General features: G+C 46.2%; 1 protein-coding gene across 1 annotated transcript in view; it reads right to left on the bottom strand.

Annotated features, from left to right (window-relative positions):
- Positions 1–21,106, bottom strand: part of ARID1A (AT-rich interaction domain 1A) — a 61,134-nt gene that overhangs the window by 4,156 nt on the left and 35,872 nt on the right. The window contains exons 5-18 of the mRNA XM_075173514.1: positions 15,055–15,295; positions 14,591–14,680; positions 13,697–13,864; positions 12,805–13,120; positions 11,380–11,525; positions 11,184–11,293; positions 8,491–8,700; positions 7,735–7,942; positions 3,744–3,876; positions 3,202–3,374; positions 2,872–3,022; positions 2,582–2,713; positions 2,374–2,470; positions 40–913 (exon numbers count right to left, since the gene is read on the bottom strand). Coding sequence (XP_075029615.1) covers positions 40–913; positions 2,374–2,470; positions 2,582–2,713; positions 2,872–3,022; positions 3,202–3,374; positions 3,744–3,876; positions 7,735–7,942; positions 8,491–8,700; positions 11,184–11,293; positions 11,380–11,525; positions 12,805–13,120; positions 13,697–13,864; positions 14,591–14,680; positions 15,055–15,295 — 3,049 coding nt within the window. The remainder of the gene's footprint in view (positions 1–39; positions 914–2,373; positions 2,471–2,581; positions 2,714–2,871; positions 3,023–3,201; positions 3,375–3,743; positions 3,877–7,734; positions 7,943–8,490; positions 8,701–11,183; positions 11,294–11,379; positions 11,526–12,804; positions 13,121–13,696; positions 13,865–14,590; positions 14,681–15,054; positions 15,296–21,106) is intronic.

Here is a 21,106-nt window from a genome sequence, read left to right as displayed (position 1 = left end):
TCGACAGGCGCAAGCAGAAAAGCAGGAGTTTCCTCTTACCGATATCTTTTGCTGTCAGCCGTCTCCTCTGCTTCAACACAGGTTGCGTAGCTTCTACTGATCCCGGAGGGAAGGTGATGTCTCGCCGGATCATGGGAGGCTGTACAGCTGCTGGTGTTATATGCGAGGCAGGGACCGGCGGTCCTGCCTTCTGCATTTTCATCCCCGAGTGCAGGAATGGAGATTTACTAGGAGAAGTGCGATTCTCCAGAGGTCTGGGCAGAGGTGCTGGGCTGGATACCTGAGGAATGTGATTCTGCATGCTAGGGGGGGTCTGGTAGTTAGACTGGGGGGGCCTAGTCATTGGGGGCACGGGGGCAGAGGGACCATAAGGAGGCTGCCGGTTCCCGTGGGAGGGCCATGGTCCCTCATGGTTGACCCTCTGGTCTGAATGCAGAATTTCATCTGTTCGAGTCACTCCGTGATAAGCGGGCCCCTGGGGCGCAGAGCCCGTGCTCTGCCGATTCGGATAGCTGTACCCTATTTCGTTGCGCCCTTGCCACATGGCGCCTTGCTGCGGGCCCTCTGGAGTAGACTGTATGGGACCACCCATCATCTGAGGAGGCATGTTTTGCTGAGCATTGGAGCCTGGGGGAGCCGAGACCCTGTCTCTGCCAAATTGGAATGGGAACTGGTTCTGCGGCCCTCCGGCAGATCGGCGGTCAGCAGCAGGGTATGTACTCCCGTACTGGTTATACAAGTCCTGCTGTGGAGACGGCTGTGCAGTTTGCTGCTGGCTCGGTTGCTGGGTCTGTGCTGGAGGCAGCTGCTGCTGCGTCTGCCCCTGCCCGGCGCTGTACGGGACGTTGTACATCTCCCCTTCGTGTCGCTTAGCAGGTGGGCCGTAGCTGCCATCCATCGGTCGCTTGTAATTCTACAGGGAAAATAAAGGCATCGACAAAATGAGATTATCTACTTAGAAACAAGCAACCCAAACCTCAGTGGGTAGAGCTGCTCAGAGCCAGAGGATATGCATGCCCCACGGCATGGCCTGCAAGAGGGCAAGACTTGTCTCGTTGTTAGCCATATCCAACGTGAAGTTGGATCAGCCTTTCAATTTCACAAGCCAAGACCAATTCCTTGCGGCTGGCTGGGTAGTTTCCTTGTGGATTCTACAAGGATGCCTTGGGGGAAGAAATCTGCCCACAGAAAGGACTTTCCTGTAGAAAAGACTCAGCTCTACTATACATTCACCACAAACCAAAGTCTGCACAGGTACTCGTTTCCTTTCACATCCAGGAATTTTATCAGACCCTATTTCTCTTGTATTTCCCAGAAAACAGAGGTTTCTGCTGAAGCATCAAACAAGATGCATTGAAAACTGTTGTACTTCCTGCTTCTTCCTTTCCTGTAGATTTCAAAACACATCACTGAAAGGAGCAAGAACTATTCCCCCCCCTACTTCTTTTAAGTGCAAATGGAGAAAACAGTCAATTGCCAAGACAAAATTAAAATCCAAGATCACTCTTGCCTCCAAGGGTCTATGCTCTAGCTGCTATATAGTCTACTCAGAAGCTCCACGGTCATGACTGGCTTCAGATGGAGCTCTAGGGCTTCAAAGATGACAAGTACCAGAGTAACTCGAACTCTTGGCTCAGAGCCCCGTGGCTCTGGTTGCAGAGCCAAACTGCAGAGCAGTTGGAATTATTCTTAGCACAGCTCAGTGAGTGCCCTCTCTATACTCCTAAACCAGAGGACTCAAAAATTATCAGGAAAACATTACGGGTCTTGGCATTGATACAAAGAGCAAGTCATATATAAGGATTATGGAAAGATATATATGTTCATTCAAACTCTACCCTGAAACAAACCTGATGTTTTTGAGAACGAGTAGGAGGCAGTGGAGGCAGGTCTGAAGCCTTTGTCTGCAGGCTCAGCAAGGCAAAGACAAAAAAAAAGCCCTGGGTTGTGCAGAATGATCCACCTGAAACAGCTCCCCAGAACGATGAAGGACTTAAACAAACTGAGCTGATCACTTGGACCAGAAGTGTTACAGAAACAAGGTGGGATTCAGAAAGTTCCAGAGGGGCAGAGAAGCCCAATAAAGCTTCCTGATCTGCTGCTGCCTGACCAGAGCGCGCACGTCTGCAAACTACACAATCTCCATTCTCAGAACATTGTTTTGCTAACACAACACTGGAAACGCTAATTAAAACTTACTTAAACTATTTGGAAACTGGAAAAAAAGCGCCTCCTGTATAAGATACTTAATTCTACATATTCATAAAGCAAACACACAGCCCAAAGAGTTTTCATCCTCCCCTTTTCACAAATTTCACAGATAAAACTCTTCTGTCTCTCAGTTGAACAAATCAAAACTTTCTGATAACTTACCTGCTGTTGCTGTTGATACATGGTAGTTTGCTGGCTAGGGAAGGGGCTGCCCGAGGATGTGCCTTGAGTGGAGAATTGATTGCCATAGGAATCATGTCTGGAAAAGAAACAGATGCATTACTTGCCTGATCAGACGCCTGCTTCAACTTTCACAGTCTCAGAGCTCTCTAACTGGGAAGAGCTGCTTGTGGCAACACCCCGCACAGACCTTTGCTGCTGCTGCTGCTGCTGCGGGTAGCGGCTGGGAGAGTACATCCCCGATTCAGGGGTGGAAGGCATGATGTTTGGCTGCGGAGTTCCGGTTGCTAAGTTGCCCTCAGGTCCCATGCCGGGCTCCGTCCTACATGGAAGCAAACACAAAAACCCCACACGTCCACTTATATTCACCCTTGCTCCTCAAATGGAAAAAGATGATCAACAAAGTCACAGCAGTGAAGAGAAAGTAATCATTTCACATGAGTCACGCAAATCGGGATCTCACCGGGTCCAAGTACCCACCTCACTCTGTCGTAAGGACCTCCGTAGGAATAGTGTTGCCGCTGTCCCATGGCCATGTTACCCATCCCTGGACCTGCAGCACGATTGTAAGGGTCACCCATACCACTGTTGGGGCCCTGCCCTGAGGACATGAAGGGATCGCTTCCTGGAGCTGAAATATTGAAAGAAGGACCAATAAACATGTCTACCTCTGCCTTAGGAAGATACGTCCTGCCTTCTGGGGAAGAAGGGCAAGCAGAAGGTCTCCTGCAACACATTCCAGCATATAGCCAGATACAGGGATTAGCACTCAAGGAGAAAAGGGAAAGGGGCACACAAGAACTTCCTCACCTTTCCTCATACTGCTGTAAGGATCCTTATTTGGCTCATAAGACATGCGACCCATCATGTCGGAGGTATTCATGCTGGGCTGGTACCCTGGATTTGGAGTCATGGAGTTCCGCTTCTGGAACGTAGGATCACTACCATCTGCAAAGGCATCCTGAAGGCCCACTGAGTTACTCCTGATTAAAAAAACCCACAAACACAGGATTATAGAGGTCCACGATGCTCCTCAGGATACTTTTCCCCACATGTTCCTTCTCAGGTGTTGCTATCCCCTAGAAGGACCACAGTCATGCTCCTCCAACAGAGGCATGAAGAACTGCCCTTCTACAGTACTGTCCTCAAACCCAATCCCAAAAGTACTGATTAATCACACACAGATGCAGAGTCAACAACGTTGCTGTGAGCCATTAACAAAGGAAAAAAGCCACGGAGCCCCACCAAAACAGGTACTCAAGTCTCCAGCCATCTGTAGCAATGACCCAGAAGCGACTTCACATTCACAGCTTGCATCCAGCATAGTGGAAGAGGGTGCAAGGGTTTCATACCTGATGCCTGGCAAAGGGGGCATCTGACTGTGTGGCGTAGACGCTGGAGTTGGTGGCTTCAAGTCTCCTCCTTCTGCCATGGAGCTGCTGGTGGACTGAGGTGTCTGAGGACCCTGCATTGAGCCTGAACCCGCTGCAAGAAAGAAATTTGGTGTGAGCAGCCTTGCACCCTACAGATGCAACCCAGAACCTTCCAGAACATCAGCCTCAAGAACAGAGAGCAGAGAGTCCTTCAAGAAAGAGACAGATGAAATATGGCCAAAAAAAGTACAAGGAGCTCAACATTTCAAGGACATACTGGGCCTGACTTCCCAGAAGAACCATGTACAATAATCTAAAGCTGAGAGGACGTGTTGATTTTCATCATGCCCTCATTTTTAACCACATTCCCTTTTACACACCGTGCCACCACTGTGGCACTGTGTCGTGTTGCCCAAGCTGTCTAGCTTCAAAGGCTGATGCAGTGCACCATGCGGCAGGGAATACAATGCTTCTTGCCAAGTGACAACCACTGCCCCATCACCTTCACACTCTTTCTACCCAGAAAGAAGGTGGGCTTGAGCTCTCTCCTGGAAGTCTCACAATCTTCCTAGTGATGGAAACTCCAGGACGTCAGCTGAAGTCACCAAGTAACTCTGAACAAGGCTCCTCTGTCTGCTCTGCCCTTCGAGAGGGGTTAATTCATGCAGGTTAATTCCAGCACCACTCCCAAGGATTCCTGGAACAGGGAATGCCGGAGATGCCGGATCTTTCACTGAATGACAAAACCCGTCCAGCAAGTTCCCTGGCTCTGTACGGGTTGCTTTACGCTACAGTAAGCTTTCATCAAAAATCCCAGGCCGTCATGTGTAATCCAGCTGTGCCGTCAGCTCTAGGAGCTCTCCTCTGCCCCTGGATCGCTGTGACAGTGTCAGCTCGCAGGTTCATATGCTCCTCGCAGCTGGCAAGAGCTGAACTCTTAATTAATGTTTCCATTAGTTACCATCCCCAGCACCAGATATCCCTCAGCTTCAGCCCTGCTGGTTGATGACTCATTTCAGCTATTCATTAAAATCCTCCAAGGTCACGTCCAGGGCATGTTTGTTTACACCCCACCTTCCTGGCACCCTGTCCTCTTCTCCGCGACTCCCTCCCAGCCCGGGGAGGTCTCGGGAGAAGGAAGGGCAGAGGCAAGCTCAGCGGGGAGTTTCATTCATGGGCCCTCCCCGCCGTTCTCCTTCCCTCGTCAGCAGCAGTTCAGCTCCACTCACTTCCCCCAGGAATTCGCCGCTCGTCTCCGTTTGTAATGCTGGCATCGGCAGGAAGAGGCCTCGAGACATTCCCTGCGTCGCTGCCATTTGGTGTTTGTCCCCACCCCCTGCCGTCCCTCCCACTCACAAATTTACACACAGTTGGAGCCAGGCCAGTTCCACGCTCTGGGAATTAAAACCCAACGGCGGGCTGATTACGCCTCCCCAGGGACACGCTGCAGTTTGCGAGCAGGAACCCAAGAAGGTTTGCAGGAAACCCACGCCGAGTGCCCACCAGGCAGTACCCGGTCCACGCCAGCCAAGGCCTTTCTGTAAACACTTTTGTTTTCCGAGGGCTGTGAATGCACACTGCATGAAAAACAGCTCCAGCACCAAGAGCTCTACCTAGATGATTGTCCTGCAAGGCCTTTAGATGCTCTGCAGCCTCAAAGAGTGGTTAAGGGAGAATCATGCAGTGCGATCCTCACCATTCACAAAGTTATGCAGAAGTTCATTTGACAGAACAGGCTGAAATGAAGCGTAAGCCAATGCCAACAGGTTATAAAGTCTGCAAGGAGAGCAAAGCACGTGTCTGTGGGATGACAGAGCCCTTTATCCAAATGATAGGACTTCAAAATGCCCCACTGTTGTCCTCTCAGCTTTCAAACAGGGAAGTTATTTCCCCAGTAAGGGCGATTCGCTGGGAGACAGGTCTCTCTGTGTGCAAGCCTGGAGGACGCTGCTGCAGCGGGGCCTCAGCAATGCCCTGGGACAGTAGTGCCACTGCGACTCAGTGCTCCTCTAAGGCTCTTCAGTCTGGAGCTGAGGCTGAGAAAGCAATTTATGTTGTGTCCTACACCCTCCATTCCTGCCGATCCAGGGGAGGAAGAGAGAGGAGGGAAAGGAAAGGGAAAGAGGAGCACGAACATGCTGAGTGATACAGCTTAAAGGATCAGAGCAACCAACCACGCTTCAGTGCTGCCTCCTCAGCATATTCCCAGTTGCAGGAGTCTGGAGTAAGACAAGCGGAGAGAACAGTTTAAATAGGACATACAGCACAGTCCTCTCGCAGCAGGAGTCAAACCTATGGACTAAGTCAAGAAAGCTGCACAAACGTGCAAAGTTTGGGATAGCAGCCCTGCAAATTCCTACTGCTGATGTGCTGAAGCAAGAAATCACCTGTCCCACAGCCCAGAAGGCAGACTCACGACCTTCACATACCACCATATTAGCTAAAACAAAATAAAAATTGATGCACCCTCTAATCCATTCTGACAGGCACCTAGTGCTACAAGTAGTTTTTAAGTGGCTTCCTAAAAGTCTCAGCCCTGTCCAAATAAACTCCAAATGCTCTTAACATTTTTGTTCCACTGCCTAGTATCTCAGGGCGGCAAGAAAGAGGTTTTGGAAAGAAAGTGGGGATGGATTTGTGGTCTAGCTTAAGCAGAACTCAGACACCGCTTTAGACAGAAGTTTAGTCTAATGACACAAAAGTTGCTTTATCTTGCAGAATAGACCAAGGTTGAGGCTACACTGGGACAGGTTTCCCGACTAGTGAAAAGACATGATTTAGTTCTTTAAAAAAAGAACAGTCTGTAACTGAGAGGATAGACAAATGCAGTTGCCAACAGAATATTCGGACAAGCACACTGTCGATCAAGGGCTTAGCAGGGCTGAAACACAACTGCAGTACAACCAAAAAAGGGTTCCATTATTCCACTCCTCAGGAGCTAGACAAAGATGATGCCAGTTTTCAGAACCAAAAAGGCATTTTTTGCAAACATTACAGGAACTTCAAAGCAGACAAAGTTTTTATTTCACCTACATGAACAGGCTCCTGACCAGAAAAAGCATCTCAAGGTTTTACTTACAAGACAAAGTGGAAAACTGAAGCTTAAAGGATTGGCAAGTTCAGCAGCAATTCAAGCAATGAACTCAATACAAACGAGACAGAAATGATCAGACTTTCCGAAGACTAAAGAGTACAGCATGCACTGCTAGCCTGGACGGCTTCTCCTCTCCTTTTTTTCTTTTTCTCTGAATTGAACACTATGCTTAAATATTCAGAAACTGGAGCCCCCCATCAAATTTGAAACAACAGTAGCAGTTCATTCTAAAGGCTTGAATTCTAGAGGATCCAACTCCTAACAGGCCTACGAAGCTCTCTGGGCACAAAGCCTCAGAAAGTCCTCACTGCCTTCTGCTGAAGACAGAAAGAAGTAATTCATGAGGAAGATGACTGCACACCCACGTCAAGCATTTACTCCCAGAAGGTAGCACTCGCATAGTCAAAACAAGCACAACTTTTCTAGGAGGTTCCCAAAACCAAGCAGTAACAACGAGGGCTGCTGTTAGGATGTGCAGAGATCACCTTGAAGAGGTAACTCCTGACTTCTCTCTCCACCAGATTCTCATGAGGCAGTGATGTACTGGTAAGCACAGAGGTGCGTGTACATACATACGTATATTATACGTACCTGTATCTTTTTATGTTTTCCTTTTTCTTGAACTTAGTACAGGGGTGGGACACACAAAAACTGAACTATCCCAAGAGGCTCGACTTATTCCCAGTATTATTCACTCCCACCTTACAAAAGTATTTAATCTACACAACCAGAGAACATCTAATTAGAAACAGACATGGGGGCTTTGTGGAAGTTTGGAACCAGTCTGGCCCACGGCACGTGGAGTCGGGTGTACAGAGCCAGAGATCCTCTGGTTCAAACATTCATTGCACGCTTTAAACCAGTGTCTAAACTCACCTGGAGATGGAGGCTGTATCTTAGTCTGAGACTTCTTTGAATCGGCAGCTGCAAAGATATCTGGAGGGGGGTCTTCACCTCGCTCAATCTTGCACTCGAAGGCATAGAGACACTGGATGTACTGCTTCTTCAAAGAACTAGCTGCGCTGCTGGACGTGCCCACATTGAGATTTGTGGCTAACTCACGCCATTTCTTGTTTTTGTTAACCTGCACAACCAAACAAGAGGCTTTAAACTCAAAATCCCAGCTACTTCTCCTCCAAGAAATTTGCTGGGGAGAAACCAACGCTTCCCAGCTAAAACAAAGGATGAAATAAAGGCTACGCAGAGCAGATACAGTTGTGTTCAAAACCCCAAACTAGCATAGTCTCTTCCTCACCTACGGGAAACTTTTCAAACAGGAACAGATTGCAAATCAAATTAGCCATGAGGTCAGTTGACAGCCAGATGCAAAGACAAAGACAGTGTCACCAGTCTTTGCACTGGACAAAGCAGGGAAAAGGAGCACTTGAATTGAATCTCACCATGACTGTTCTCAACCAGACAATGGGAGAGCAGACATTTGGCTCACTTAAAGGATGCTGGGTTTTATAAGCATTATTTAAAAAAATAAAAAGAAAAGAAACACAGCTAAATGGAAGGTCATGGCTTACACCTAGCTACAAATCTAACTTTGCCTATTGACTTGTGACTGCCAGACAGTGGGCAGCTCGGAATACAAACACCCGGTCACCACACTGGCTGCTGGACACTCACCTGAGTCAATCCTCCAATCTCCTTCACTGAGACGTAGAGCCGGTAAAGGTCCAAGGGTTTCCTGCCTACCGCTGGGAGATTTGTCATGCCCATGGCCTTCTCTTCAGTAAAGGCCAGGTAACGATCTACCCAGATCTTCCTCTCAGGCTCACCACCCAGCTCATAGAGTTTGGTGATCTTCTCATTGGTTGTAGTAGAGGAACTGGACTTCTAGGAGAAGGAAAGAGATATCAGGACTGAGCAGCACAAAAGCAGCTAGTTCACATCCGAGATGGTTTCAAAAAAGCAGTCAGATAAGAGTTCAAAGTTCTGCTGTTATATTGAGAACAGCTTTATATTAGACCTGTATTAGACTTGTCTCAGATCAACATCAGGCAAGTATTATTCGACAAAGGTATCACAAAATCAGCCGCTACTCAGGGAATTCGCAGAATACCTATTTTTAAAAAAGTGAAAGGTTTCAGGAATGCTACAGAAACCAAGCAAACCTCAAGGAGACTTTGCAGAGAGCCATCTCTTTGAGACATCCTTTGTGGGCTCGTTTGCTAAATTTATGAGAAAACACCTAATTCAACTGCAAATGAGATTCCCCATGGCTACTGCACTCTGCCAGGGTGAATACTGCCCTCTGGTTAGTCTCTTCTCCTACCCAAGTGGTAGATGCCAGGTTAAACTGACACTAAACGCTGCAAAGGAATAAAAATAAACATGCCTCAAAGGAAAATAAAGATTAGAGGCACCTGTTTGACGAATATGTGTGAGGGGTCCCCCTCAAAGACCATCTCTCTTCCCTTGCCTATTCACTGACCAAGGTGCAGAAATCTCCTGCTACCCAGATACGACATAAGCTCCCACATTGGTTTGCTATCACTGGCAGATCACGATCCAGGAAGACCGATATGGAAAGGTATCACAGGAATTTGGCATACAAGTTTACAGTTATGAAGTATGAGTATCGCACACTAGTTCTCACACATCTGATTCACTGAATTGTCCGAGTGTAAAGGCAGAGGTAAAACCTGTGGTCCTGCATCTTGCCTTGCTTCCCCCGAGTCTTTTGACGTAGTGCAGGAGCATGCTATTTTGACTTTCACCACCTGGATCACATAGACTCGGAGTGAAGGCAGAAATGGTTTTGGCCATTCCAAATGCTTACTTAAAAATGAACTTCCAAAGTAGAAGTCAACTTCAAAGCTGATGATGTTCTAGATGAACCCCTACACCCAAGACTGAGTGTATTCATTAGCACATGAGATAATCCTTGAACAGCGCAGACCAGGAGGACAGAACAACCCTTATTTGTAGCTTCTGGCATCCCCTAGCCCAAGAGCATTCAAGTCCTTGTTTGTCCTAAATAGAAAGGCAGATGCCAGAACACACGAGCAGAAGAAAGAGATCTTCTGAATCTTCTTGCAGACTGCTGGTGGTACAGGTATCAAACTTGCAGAGCATTTATTTTCCTTCAAGTAGCAAAAGAGGAGACTACGGGCTCAGAAACTGCTTTTTTGGTGGTTCTTTTGAAACTGGTAGCAGTAATGCAAAGAAAAACACTCCCTGAAGAACTTGTTTGCCTCCCTCTTCTGGCTTTAATACAGGATTAGTAAGAGGTTTGTTTGTGAAACAACTGTAACACTTCAGCGTACCACCTCCCAGCTGAGAGGTGATAACTGACTAGCTCCAAGCCTACACCAGAAACAAACTCAGGTTTGTTTACACTTCTTTTGGCAGTTTCACTGGGGCAGGTGATAATTCCTAATACTAAATTGTTTTGCAAGTAAAATTGATTACTCCCAAAGGACTGGGAAATGCTCCCCTTCACTTCTGAACAGTTTATGAATCCCAGAAGTAAAACCCTCAATTGTTTGAATTTTCCCGATAAATCCTGAAGAACCTCTTGGAACCACTGGCACAGTTCAAGCCCAGCCAGGGCTGGACACATCAAGCGTAATTCACGTTGAATCTCCTTACACTGAGCACTTCAACTGCATGGTCTTTACCTTTACACTTCTCATTCAAGCAACAGTCTAATTGCCTATTCATAGGATCTGGGGACTTGGATAAAGCTGACCTGCATCTGTTCAGGTACCTTCTCCCCAGTTAATAAAGCAAGACTAGCCCACAATTGAAACGAGAACATCTAAATAAGGCGTGCCAGGCATCTGTTAGAAGTTGTAGATAGAGGCTTGAACTCGTGAGTCATAAACAGGGGAGGACATGTGAGTTCTGAGAGAAAAGTCCCTTTCCTGGCCTTGCGGAGGGCTAGCGGGTCTCTGTAGGGGATGGCAGAGTTCAGGCTCCTCAAGAATACTGTTATTAACATATGTGGGTATTTAGTAGTTTATCGCAAATATACCCAAAGCCTACTCTAAAACATACATACACACGTTTCGAGACACTTGTTTCTTTAATTATGCTCCAAAACATAACACATCCCAAAAGGGGATATCCCACTCACTCGCCACACTCTTGAGTTAGAACCATGGTCTCAAGTAGCGGTCAGATCACATACTGCAGGGACAACCATGCTAATGAGAAGTCTGTTCAGCGTGAGGAGGACAAATCAAACTAGGTTCCTCTCAGGAACCACACTCACTACTAGATAGATGCACTGTTCAATCCAAGTTAACATGTTTTATTTCCTTGGATGCTGAAGAGGATGGGACTCATTAAAAATAAAACGCGAAACATTTTACCTTTGACTTGGATTCTGCTTTTGGCGTCCCATCTGCCTTATTGTTCATTTTAGTTGCAGGTGTTAATTTGACATCCCCAAGACCCATCATTTCAGGGCTTGCTGTCATCCCTAGGAAGTTAAAAGAATCTTTAACACCGATTTTCAACCCAGTACAATGAAATCAATGAAATGCCTAACAGTCAGCACTGGCTTACCTGCAGAGTTGTTAGCCATATTCCCACCCATCGGATAGGGTGGGCCCTGGGGGTTTATCATGCCAGCCATACTGTTAATTCCCTGTCCATAAGGAGGTCCGGTGCCCATCATTCCCCCTTGATTCATGTTGGGATAACCAGGAGGCCTAGAGAAGGCAAGGAAGAAACAGACACTTACTCCAAATACTAAGCGTTAAGATCTCATCTTCTAAGGAAGCAGGTTTGCTAAAAGAAACCTACAAAGGAAGCGGAGAAGTAACTTTCTCCAGCTCACGCTTCCAGCAAAAGACCAAAGATCAGGTGCTCTTTTAAAGCTTAGCTGCTCTAGAGCCTAAGTCTCATTCTGAAAGGAAAAGGGGATGCAAACCATTTTGAAAGAGGGACTTCAGTTCTGAACATTTTCACCCTTAATCTTGTTCTACTACATCCCCAAACTGAACTTCATTTCAGTTGTTAAGTTGCCTTTACAGGGAAGAACAGATCTGCAAATACTGCAGCCCTGTGCATTTACGTGAGAACACATAATTTGTACAGATGAACAGTGCAGTGCTCCCGCCACTTTTAATGATTTTTCTTTCTTTCCTTTTTATTACCCATACAAGCTACATTATTTTATGTGTATCAGAAAACCTCACGCACAACTGTCACTCAAACTTGTTACTCAAAGGGACAGGCTTTGATGCCTTTATTGGCATTTGGGAACTTGGCCTCTTGGCAGTCGTAGGTAACATCAGACAGTAGACTGCAGAAGCAGCCCTTAAATCAGGATGAAGAGCACAATGCCCAGTCACACAACAAATATATCTAACAGCTTTACTGGGGGAACCTAATTTATAAGCAAGTTCACGGCTCACAAGGCGTTCTGGTAGGCCACATACACCTACTCTGAAATGTGCAGTAAAAAAGAAAAAAAAAAAAAAAAACACCACAGAAAATAGTTGCAAAGTTCAGTGCTGAATTCCAGCTCCCTTTCCCACAGCTGCTCATCAAGGCCCTAAAAGGAAGAAGTTCATTACACTGGACAAGTAATGCCTTGGTTCAGACAAATGCAGCTGGATGGCTGTCTGCTAGATTTATGGGCTCTACCACACACGCAGCGTCTTTTAAGTCACTCACGTAACAAAGACGACCAGAAAGCGAAAACAACTGAAAGGATCTCTAAGTTAAATACATTTCACTATGAATATTAAAAATACCCTAAGCATGTCATTAATGATGTATTCCAACGCACTGCTTGTCCAAGCTTTATGCTCCTTCTTTTTTAACACTTAAGACTGTGGCAAAAGCCTCCAAGAACGGCAAGTCTTCAAGGAAGCGTATGCTCAGTATTACCCCAACTTTCGGTTATTCCATCCACAGCTCTGAAACCTAACCTGACATAGGGAAAGGACTTCAACAGAGACCAGGGGAAACCTCATTCCTTACCTGTTCTGGATGGAGTTGGCAGCAGCATGCATGGCGGCGGCAGCCGCTTCTTGTGCTTTGCGATTCATGCCACCTGGTGGGGGGCACATCCCTGTCCCCACCTGAGGCGGCATATTCGCCATGTTAGGTCCATAAGGTCTGTTCCCCATGGTTGCATGGCTCATCCTCCCTGGAGGAAGGCCGCTGTACGGTGGCACACCGGTCTGCCCATGCATCTGGCTCCCTGCTCCCATGGGGTTCATGCTTCCTCCCATTCCTGGACTGGGGTAGTTGGCGTTGGACATAGCATTGTAGTTTGGCTGCCTGGGATAACCTCCTAAGGAGATAAAAAGAGGGGAAGACAACATCATTCAACTAGTTAGTTTATGAATCACCATAAAAATCTTCTATCAGCAAATATTTAAAGATCACTAACAGAGATGAGGGGGAGTGTTAACACCTCAACAAAAAGTCAAAGTACTTGGATATAAGCCACATAAAATGTGTTTTGACACAGCCAAGTAACAACATCGATTCAAAAGCTGCCTGAAACTCTCCCAAACCTCAGCCGAGCAGAGTGAGCTAAATGGTCCAGGACAGGATGTAAAAAACTCACTTAACCCTTTCCAAAACATACAACACTCAATTTTCTTCCCCTCCAAAGAGAACTGGCCCTTCTTCTCTATTACACTGGATGCACGACCTACATCTTTTTAAATGAGGAGGAAGGATCCTACATTTAGAAGTACAACTAGCCCTGAAAGCAACATACTTCTTCACTCTCAACATGAACAAAGCACAGTTCCTTCCAGCTCACGAGAAGCGCGCTGTTTTGCGTTACCCACACATTAAGAAGGGACAAATAAAAACAGTTTATCAAGTTATCCACCTTGAGGAGCTGACCATGCCTCACCTTGAGGTCCGTACTGCCCGCCCTGGGGTCCGTAGCTTCCCATGGAGTTCTGCTGGTATGGCCCCATTCCAGCGTGCATCTGTCCTCCAGAAGACTGACGGGGAGATAAGGCTGAGCCGGGCTGGGGTGAGCTGTACTGGGGCATCTGAGGATTCCTCTGCATGTAACCTGGTCACCCAGTGAGCGGAGCAGACAATTGTTAGTGCGAAGGATCCACAGGTGCCAGTGGACACACATGTTCTCAGGCAACAGCAACTCCGGGACCCACTAACAAAATCCCTTCAGCAACAGCCTAGACAGATTTTACAGCAGTTGCTATTAAGGAGCTGGTGTTATCTGCTAAGATAAAAGATCCAATTTCCTATTTTAACCAGGAAAAAAAAAACAACTTAGCGTCACAGGAGTAGACAGGACGACTCTGCAAATCCTAGGGGCTTCTCGTTGTTGTTGCTTTTTGGTTGCTCGTTTATTTTCTAAGGGTGACAACTATATGCCTTCAGACATGAGAGCTGGAATTTTACATGCATTTTCCCTCACACTAACCTTATTTTCTTAGGGGGAAAAGGCACGCAATATTGTTGCGAGCACCCCTCATTTTGAAGCTTAAGGTCACGGACCTTGGACAAACAACGCTTACAGAAAAGTGTTTCAAAAGCCAGAGAAAACATCTTACAAGCCAGACTACTAGCTTGAATGGAACACTAAGAGGCCAAACGACCAGCAACAGTGGAATTTACTGCAAGGTGCGTAAACACTTGCAGCTTATAAACCTGGGGCAGCTTTTAATGCTGTCTCAACATAGAATCCATGTCATCAGGCCAGGTAATTTTCAGTTACACATCTAGCTTTACAAACAGATTCATACAATTAAACCTTTTAACTCATGTCACACACCTCGATCTTGCGCTATGCTTGACTGGTTCATGGAAGGATGCATGATACTGTCCGACTGGCCACTGGGCGGTCGGGGTGGCATCTGATTGCCTACACCACAAAAAGGAGAGTGGTTAATCACAAAAATTGCACACCACAAAACCCAGGATGCAAGAGTATTAAATACCAGAACTACAAGCAACTTCAGAAGAAGGGTATGTTAGCCACAGTGAAGAAAAACAAGAGCAAGATCAGTCACGTTAACCCAGCAAAACGACACTGCTGGTTTACCAGGCATCCCACCCATCTTACTGCATCCTTTAAAAGTTACAGACATTTTAAAGCAAACAAATGAGATCACAGGACCTCAATAACACCACATAATACTGACACTGGCCAATTCCTCCCCGCTGGCCATTTCAACTCACTCTCCAGCTGCATGAGGCAGTCCCACCAAAAGACCAACACGTGCTGAGTAGCGTTACCTGGTACTGCAGCAGGTGAAAGTGGACCAGAGCGGGACTGAGCAACACTAGCTGGAGATCCAACTGGGGATGGGGAGGGTCCTCTGATGCCTGGCAGGTGAGGAGAGGTATGTGGAGAGAAAGGAGACTGAGCTGGGTTACTCTGCTCTCCTTGACTGCTGGAAATCCCTGATGTGCTTACTCCAGGACTCAGGGCTCCTTCTGTACCCATGGGTAGATCATCTATTGAACCAGACAGGTCCTGCAATACACAGAGAAACAGATCAGGCAAAAATAAAGAGACATGGGACTGTTCTCTCACATACCACTAAGAAAAAGTGCATTTCTCCCTGAGGCATACTACAAATAGAAATCAATGAACTCTGTTCATGTTATTGTCAGTAACGAAGGCTGCTGCAGACTGAGGTAACTGCCAAATGTGTCTTATCCTGCTGCCTGTCTCTGAACCCAAGAGTTCCCTAGCTGGTTTGCTGAGTGCTTGCTGATGGTCCAAACAACTGGCTAATTCTCCTACTTGCTTCTTTTAATTCAGTTTAGAGGCAAGAAATTAAAGAATGCATCAACAATACACGTAAAACTGCAAATAGAGGAGGCAGTCCATGTGATCATAGCTTGGCAAAGAAACGTGGCTCAGCCTCTGAAAGACAGAAAACTCCTGCCTCACCATAATTAATTCATAAACCTCATATGAGCGCGGAAACTACTCACTTGAGATGGATAAAAACAAACTAAACAGAGATTTAAAAGAAAACCATAAAATACTCTTCAGGGTTCCCACTTCCCTTTCTTGAAAGATAGCAAAAATTAGCAGTTACAATATCAGCCTGTAAAGTTCAGCTTTTCTTGAAGGCAAGGCTAGAAAATACCCTTCCTACTGCATGTATCCACCCTGAAGAAGAAAAGCACGAAAAGCCTAAGAAAGTTGAAACCTCCAATTGCCACAGTAGCGACTGCAAAGCGACAGCACCAAAAATCAGCTGGCAAGTCTGAGAAATGGGGATACTTCCAAGAAGATGATGTGCAGATCCAACATGCACAACTGTACTAGCTGTTTGATAACAAGGTGCATCAGCTATTCAGGCTTGGCCTGGAGTAAACGAGTAAGGAACAGTCCAAGACAGAGAAAGTGGTGGTGCATTTGAACAGAAAGCTGGGAAGTTGTAACTAATCGCTCCAGTGATTAGATAAAATCTCTGCCAGAGATTCAACAGATCACAGCAGGTGAAAAAGCGGCAGACCAAAGCTTACCAGGACTCCACCTATCCTTCGTAACTCTTTCAGAGCAGTCAATCCTGGATCAGAAGTGTTCTGGACCGAGCCCTGAAGGCATTTCAGATCAACTCCCTCTGCACAGAATTCAGCTGACCAGCATGAACAGAGCCAACCTCATTTAAAACACCATGCAGAAAGGCTGAGCCAACTGATAAATAACTTGGACACCCTGGTCTCATTTACACTGACGGGATAATGCCTTGTTTAGCAGCAGTTCGGATAACATTTTCCCAGCTCTGCGCAGCGCAGAAGGACCTCGGACACAAGATACTGCAAACTTATCGGCCTTCAGAAGCAAGCAAGAGCCCGATCGCTCTGTGTCTGCCAGGTGATGTGTGAAAAGGCTCTGACAGCATGTCCCCATCATCTAAGCTGGAGAACAGTACGTCACCACATCCTAGGAAGTGGAAAACTGGAGTTACGGAAGAATAAAAAACAACCCGGGAGATATCCAACCACCTCATCACACTTGTTGGATAGACAGTGACATTCAGGAGGACAAAGGGGAGAGCTGGGCATCAGCTGCACCACATTCAGTTGTCTGCTGCAGTAGGGCAATCTTGTCTATTTTAACAGTGGAATTTGATCAAAATGCTTCTAACAAATGCTGGCGAGTGCTACATTTGAGCTGAAAACGTCAGTCAGTTGGTGGGATGACTTAGTGCATAGCAGGTCCTTCCTTTACTGCTTCTGTTTGAGAGATCATTTCCTGCAAGACAGTCTCAGAGGTGTATTTGCTTACTGCTGAAGTATAATCTTCTGGGGGGAAAATGAGCTTTGTTTTATTTCAATGAAAGCTAAAAAACTGCAGAAAAAGCCTAAAAATAGTGTCTAAGAGCTCTTGCCATTTTCACTACCTTCCTATTGTAACGTCAAAAGTGTTGCTCATTTACACAGCCACTTGTTTTTTTCCCCCGGACAACTTTGACAAAACCCATATTCCTATGGCAGAAACCATCTGAAGTGGGAGTAGAGAGGCAGTATTTCCAACACTTTGCATTAAAAAGGATCAATCAACACAAACAATCAAGAGCAGAACACTCCTCTCCCTGAGACTCGCTGCATCTAACTTCAGCCACCAGTATAAGACACGCATCTAGACTCCTCTCTAAGCCAATGAAGGGATCAGAATGTCCAGAAGCCAATTCAGTCCAACCTAAAATTGGACGGAAATACTGGTACTTGCCTTAAATACATTAAGGTACTTTTAGTCTGAATCACCAAATGCATCCAAACACTGTTTTCATCATCACTGAAATGAAGTTGGAGGCCAAAACCCTTTGCAGCTTTAAAATCCCCACCACCATGAGCTTATGCAGGTACGGCATTTCAGAGCAGTTAAACCTTCAAACCAGAGGGGCAGAGCCTGTAACTACTTAGAGGAGAGATTTTTAGGCTCAAAAGAAAAAACACATCATAAATGTACACCTGAGACAAAATACTGGCATGAAAGGACAGGTACAGAGCGAGTGTGCAAGGTGAAACGTGAACGTTTCCTCCTGTTGCCAGGAGTATAAGTGACGTGCTTCTCCAAGAGGCAAAAGAGAAGGTTTGCCTCCAGGATCTGAGGAGGTCACTGTCTGCCACATGGTATGAGCAATATTTGTACATGAACTGGGCAGACTAAGAGGATACGACTTGGTAATGCCAGGCACGAAAATATCTGCAAGACATAAAATGAAGCGATGTTAAAAACTGTTTGAAAATTAACTCCTAAGTAACTAGATAACAATCTTTAAAGCTGATGTCTTCGACCTTGCCTACGCATCAAAGCTTAACCTAAGTACTGCAAGTCATTTAAAAACATTCAGTTTTAATTAAGCGGGTTAATACAGGGTTGCTTCAGACATGCAAGCGAGGGCCCCTCTGCATTGCTGGCATACCATCATGGACCTCACATATAGGAAAAGTAGGCCTTCTAGCTATAAATCTGTGGATCAGACTCTCAGTCATCAGTTTAAGTAAGTTAAAAGTGAATTACATGTCAAGCTTTCTTGGATGTTGGGACATGAATTGAAACGGGACCATAAAAATCAAGTAACTCGTAAAGTGACTTTCACCTCTAAAGATCTGTAAGTTTTATGAATTTCAACAATAAAGTCATTTCCCAGCAAAGAAACACTCTGCCAGCACAGCAGCATTTTCTGAGTGCGTTATTCAGCAGGACTAAGTTTCTCCAAAGTGCGACTCCTGCAAGGGGAAGAAGAGAAGCAGGGACTGGAATGCCTAAGTGCAAGCATGTAATCAGCAAGGAGCTGTTTTCCACCTATCAAGTTATTTTCTCAGGATGCCAACCATCAAGGCAGAGAGTGGTGGGGTGTTTTTTTTTTGTTTTGTTTTGTTTTGTTTTTTTAACTAAACCGAAAGGACACCTTCCAGCTCCGATATCCCATTTACTCAAGTGCACCACAAACTAGGGGAAAAAGAAATCTCTCCATCTCTCTACAGACCGTTTTAAGGACGGCCGTAGCAGAGAAGCCTTTAAAAAAAGAAAACCTCATTGAAATAATGGAGACCCGCTGCCGTCAGTGCGTTCTGGATCAAGCCCAAGAGGAGAGGGCCGGTGAGGTTTTATTTGCCTCCCACAGAGCATCAGGAGGAGACCTGGAAAGACACAGCAGCACCAGGAGAAGGGCTCTCCTCTTCCCTCCTCCCGGAGCACAGCCAATCGAGCCGAGACAGGAGGTGAGGCTCGACAGCAGTAACTCTGCCAACTTGAAGGAAACGTCAGGGTCTGGAGAATTTCCTCACGTGTTTCCAATGTGTTTTTTATGCATTTTATTGCTCATCTGCCATGCAGATCAAAAACGCTGGAGGGATTCCAACTATTTCACACAGAATCTCACACTCCAGGCTGGCTGCAGCCCCAAAGCCTGAGTTTCTTCACTTGAAATACTGCCCAGTGTTATTTTGGGATGTGACCTGATAGCGGAAGCCCACAGGGACCCTGAAACGATAACCGTTCCAGCTGCGATTGGTTGCCCAACCCTCGCCGATGCCAGCATGGGTTTGTCAGTACTGCTGACAAACAAGGACTCAGCAGCTAACACCTTCTTTTCACACCACAACAAAACCATGCCTGAAATCACACAATCTGGTACCCAAAGGAGGGGGCAGGGGAGTTCATCTATCTCAGGAAAAGGGTTGCAAGTCCTGGCATGACCAACACAAGGGAGCCGGTTAGTTTATGCTGGAAACAGCAAGGTTTCTTTTATATGGAAAGAGGAACCACCATTTCACTATCTGATACAAGTTCATTTGTTAAACAAACACAAAGATGAAACAACGAGAAATACTTAAGATCAAGGTAACAAAACCCCAGAGGAGGAGAGATTCAAGGCTCCGCTCTGGCCCATCCCACTGATCTGGAAGAGCAGGAAGACTGACCAGAAAGCAAATTGATCTCCTCACTGGGGACTGCAGCCTTCCCCTACTACTCCCCTGCCCATCCCCAACCTAAGTGCGTATGAAAAGTGGGGGGGAAGAGGGAGGGAGCGCAGCCAGACTGTAATGGTTGTAGGCACTATCAGATCACTAGATAGCACTCAAGGAAATTATGATCTGGAGACGAGCATGTGGTGGAGCTTATAAATTCTGTACGGCCAGTTGTTTCCATAAAGATGCTTACAAGCAAGACCAGAGAACAATGGCTAAATCTATGCCCCGATTCCTTCTGAAAGGGAAAAAGCCTCTTCATTGCTTCTGACTAATTGAAATACCTACTTTCTATTACAATTTCATTTTCTCTGCAGTTTCTTTTCCACTCATTCAAGAACTATCAACACTTAAAAATCACAAGCTTGTCCTTTCCTTCCCCTTTATTTCCATATCCAAAATACCTCAAACCTCTCTATCACAAAAATTACACAGCTGACTGGCAAGCTAGGATCTCCCTGCTATTTCAGGGAAATGGATAGACTCGTTCCTCCTTCTACAGTACAGACAACCAAATCTTGCATCTTATGCTTCACAAAGCACTCTATCTCGTAACACAAAGCGGCCTGGAGACCTCATGGTGCTCCATTTACACCGGATTTACAGATTCACGTCACATCCAAGAAGACACCTCGCAAAGCTGACTTGAGATTTCCACAGGTGTGACGGAAGGGTCTGGAGAGGGCTCTGCAACCTGCCACCGCCTTCCGATTTACCGTATGCCTCTTCCAGATTGCCTCCCAGTAGAAACCAGAAGTTGGAGCTGGGGAACACAAGTTAAGCTACAGTAGAAATCCAGTTGATACTTTTAATCTAGAGAGAGTTATAATCTACTGTCTCCAAAGTTTTTTCTTGCTGACAAATCAGAGTCAGAATGGAGGTTTTCGGTCTCCGAGCTGGTCCAGCTTACCGGAGGCACACTGGAAAAGGCCCACACTTCCGCAAGCCCTGCATCACCACCAGCTCAATTTCAACTGCCATGCTTTAGAATTCTGACAAAATCCATCAGCACATACCACCACAAACACGAAACCCACTGGCTCTCAGCATTTGGTAGGCAGCTGCGGGCTCGCTCAACACCTGGGTGGGAATGTAAAGACCTACCATCGCCGTGAGAAGAAAGTGAACTATTCCAAAGCCAAAGCAGACTTCCAAGTCCTGTTCTATCCCAAAAATATACAAGTTGTCCCAGGGAAGACCACCATTCACCTCACTCTGCTCTTCTACCATCGGTTATTGTGCCGAAGATAACGAGTCCATCTTTACAGCACCAAAAGCACCTTCTAGATAATCATCATTCTTGGTGTGCGTATGGGCTGGACAAGAGACAAAGGGGAGGAGGAGG

The sequence above is a fragment of the Calonectris borealis genome, chromosome 25 (genome assembly GCF_964195595.1).
Source record: "Calonectris borealis chromosome 25, bCalBor7.hap1.2, whole genome shotgun sequence".
NCBI classification, from domain to species: Eukaryota; Metazoa; Chordata; class Aves; order Procellariiformes; family Procellariidae; genus Calonectris; species Calonectris borealis.
Note: the sequence above shows the minus strand (reverse complement) of the source record. Positions and strands in the feature narration are given on the sequence as shown.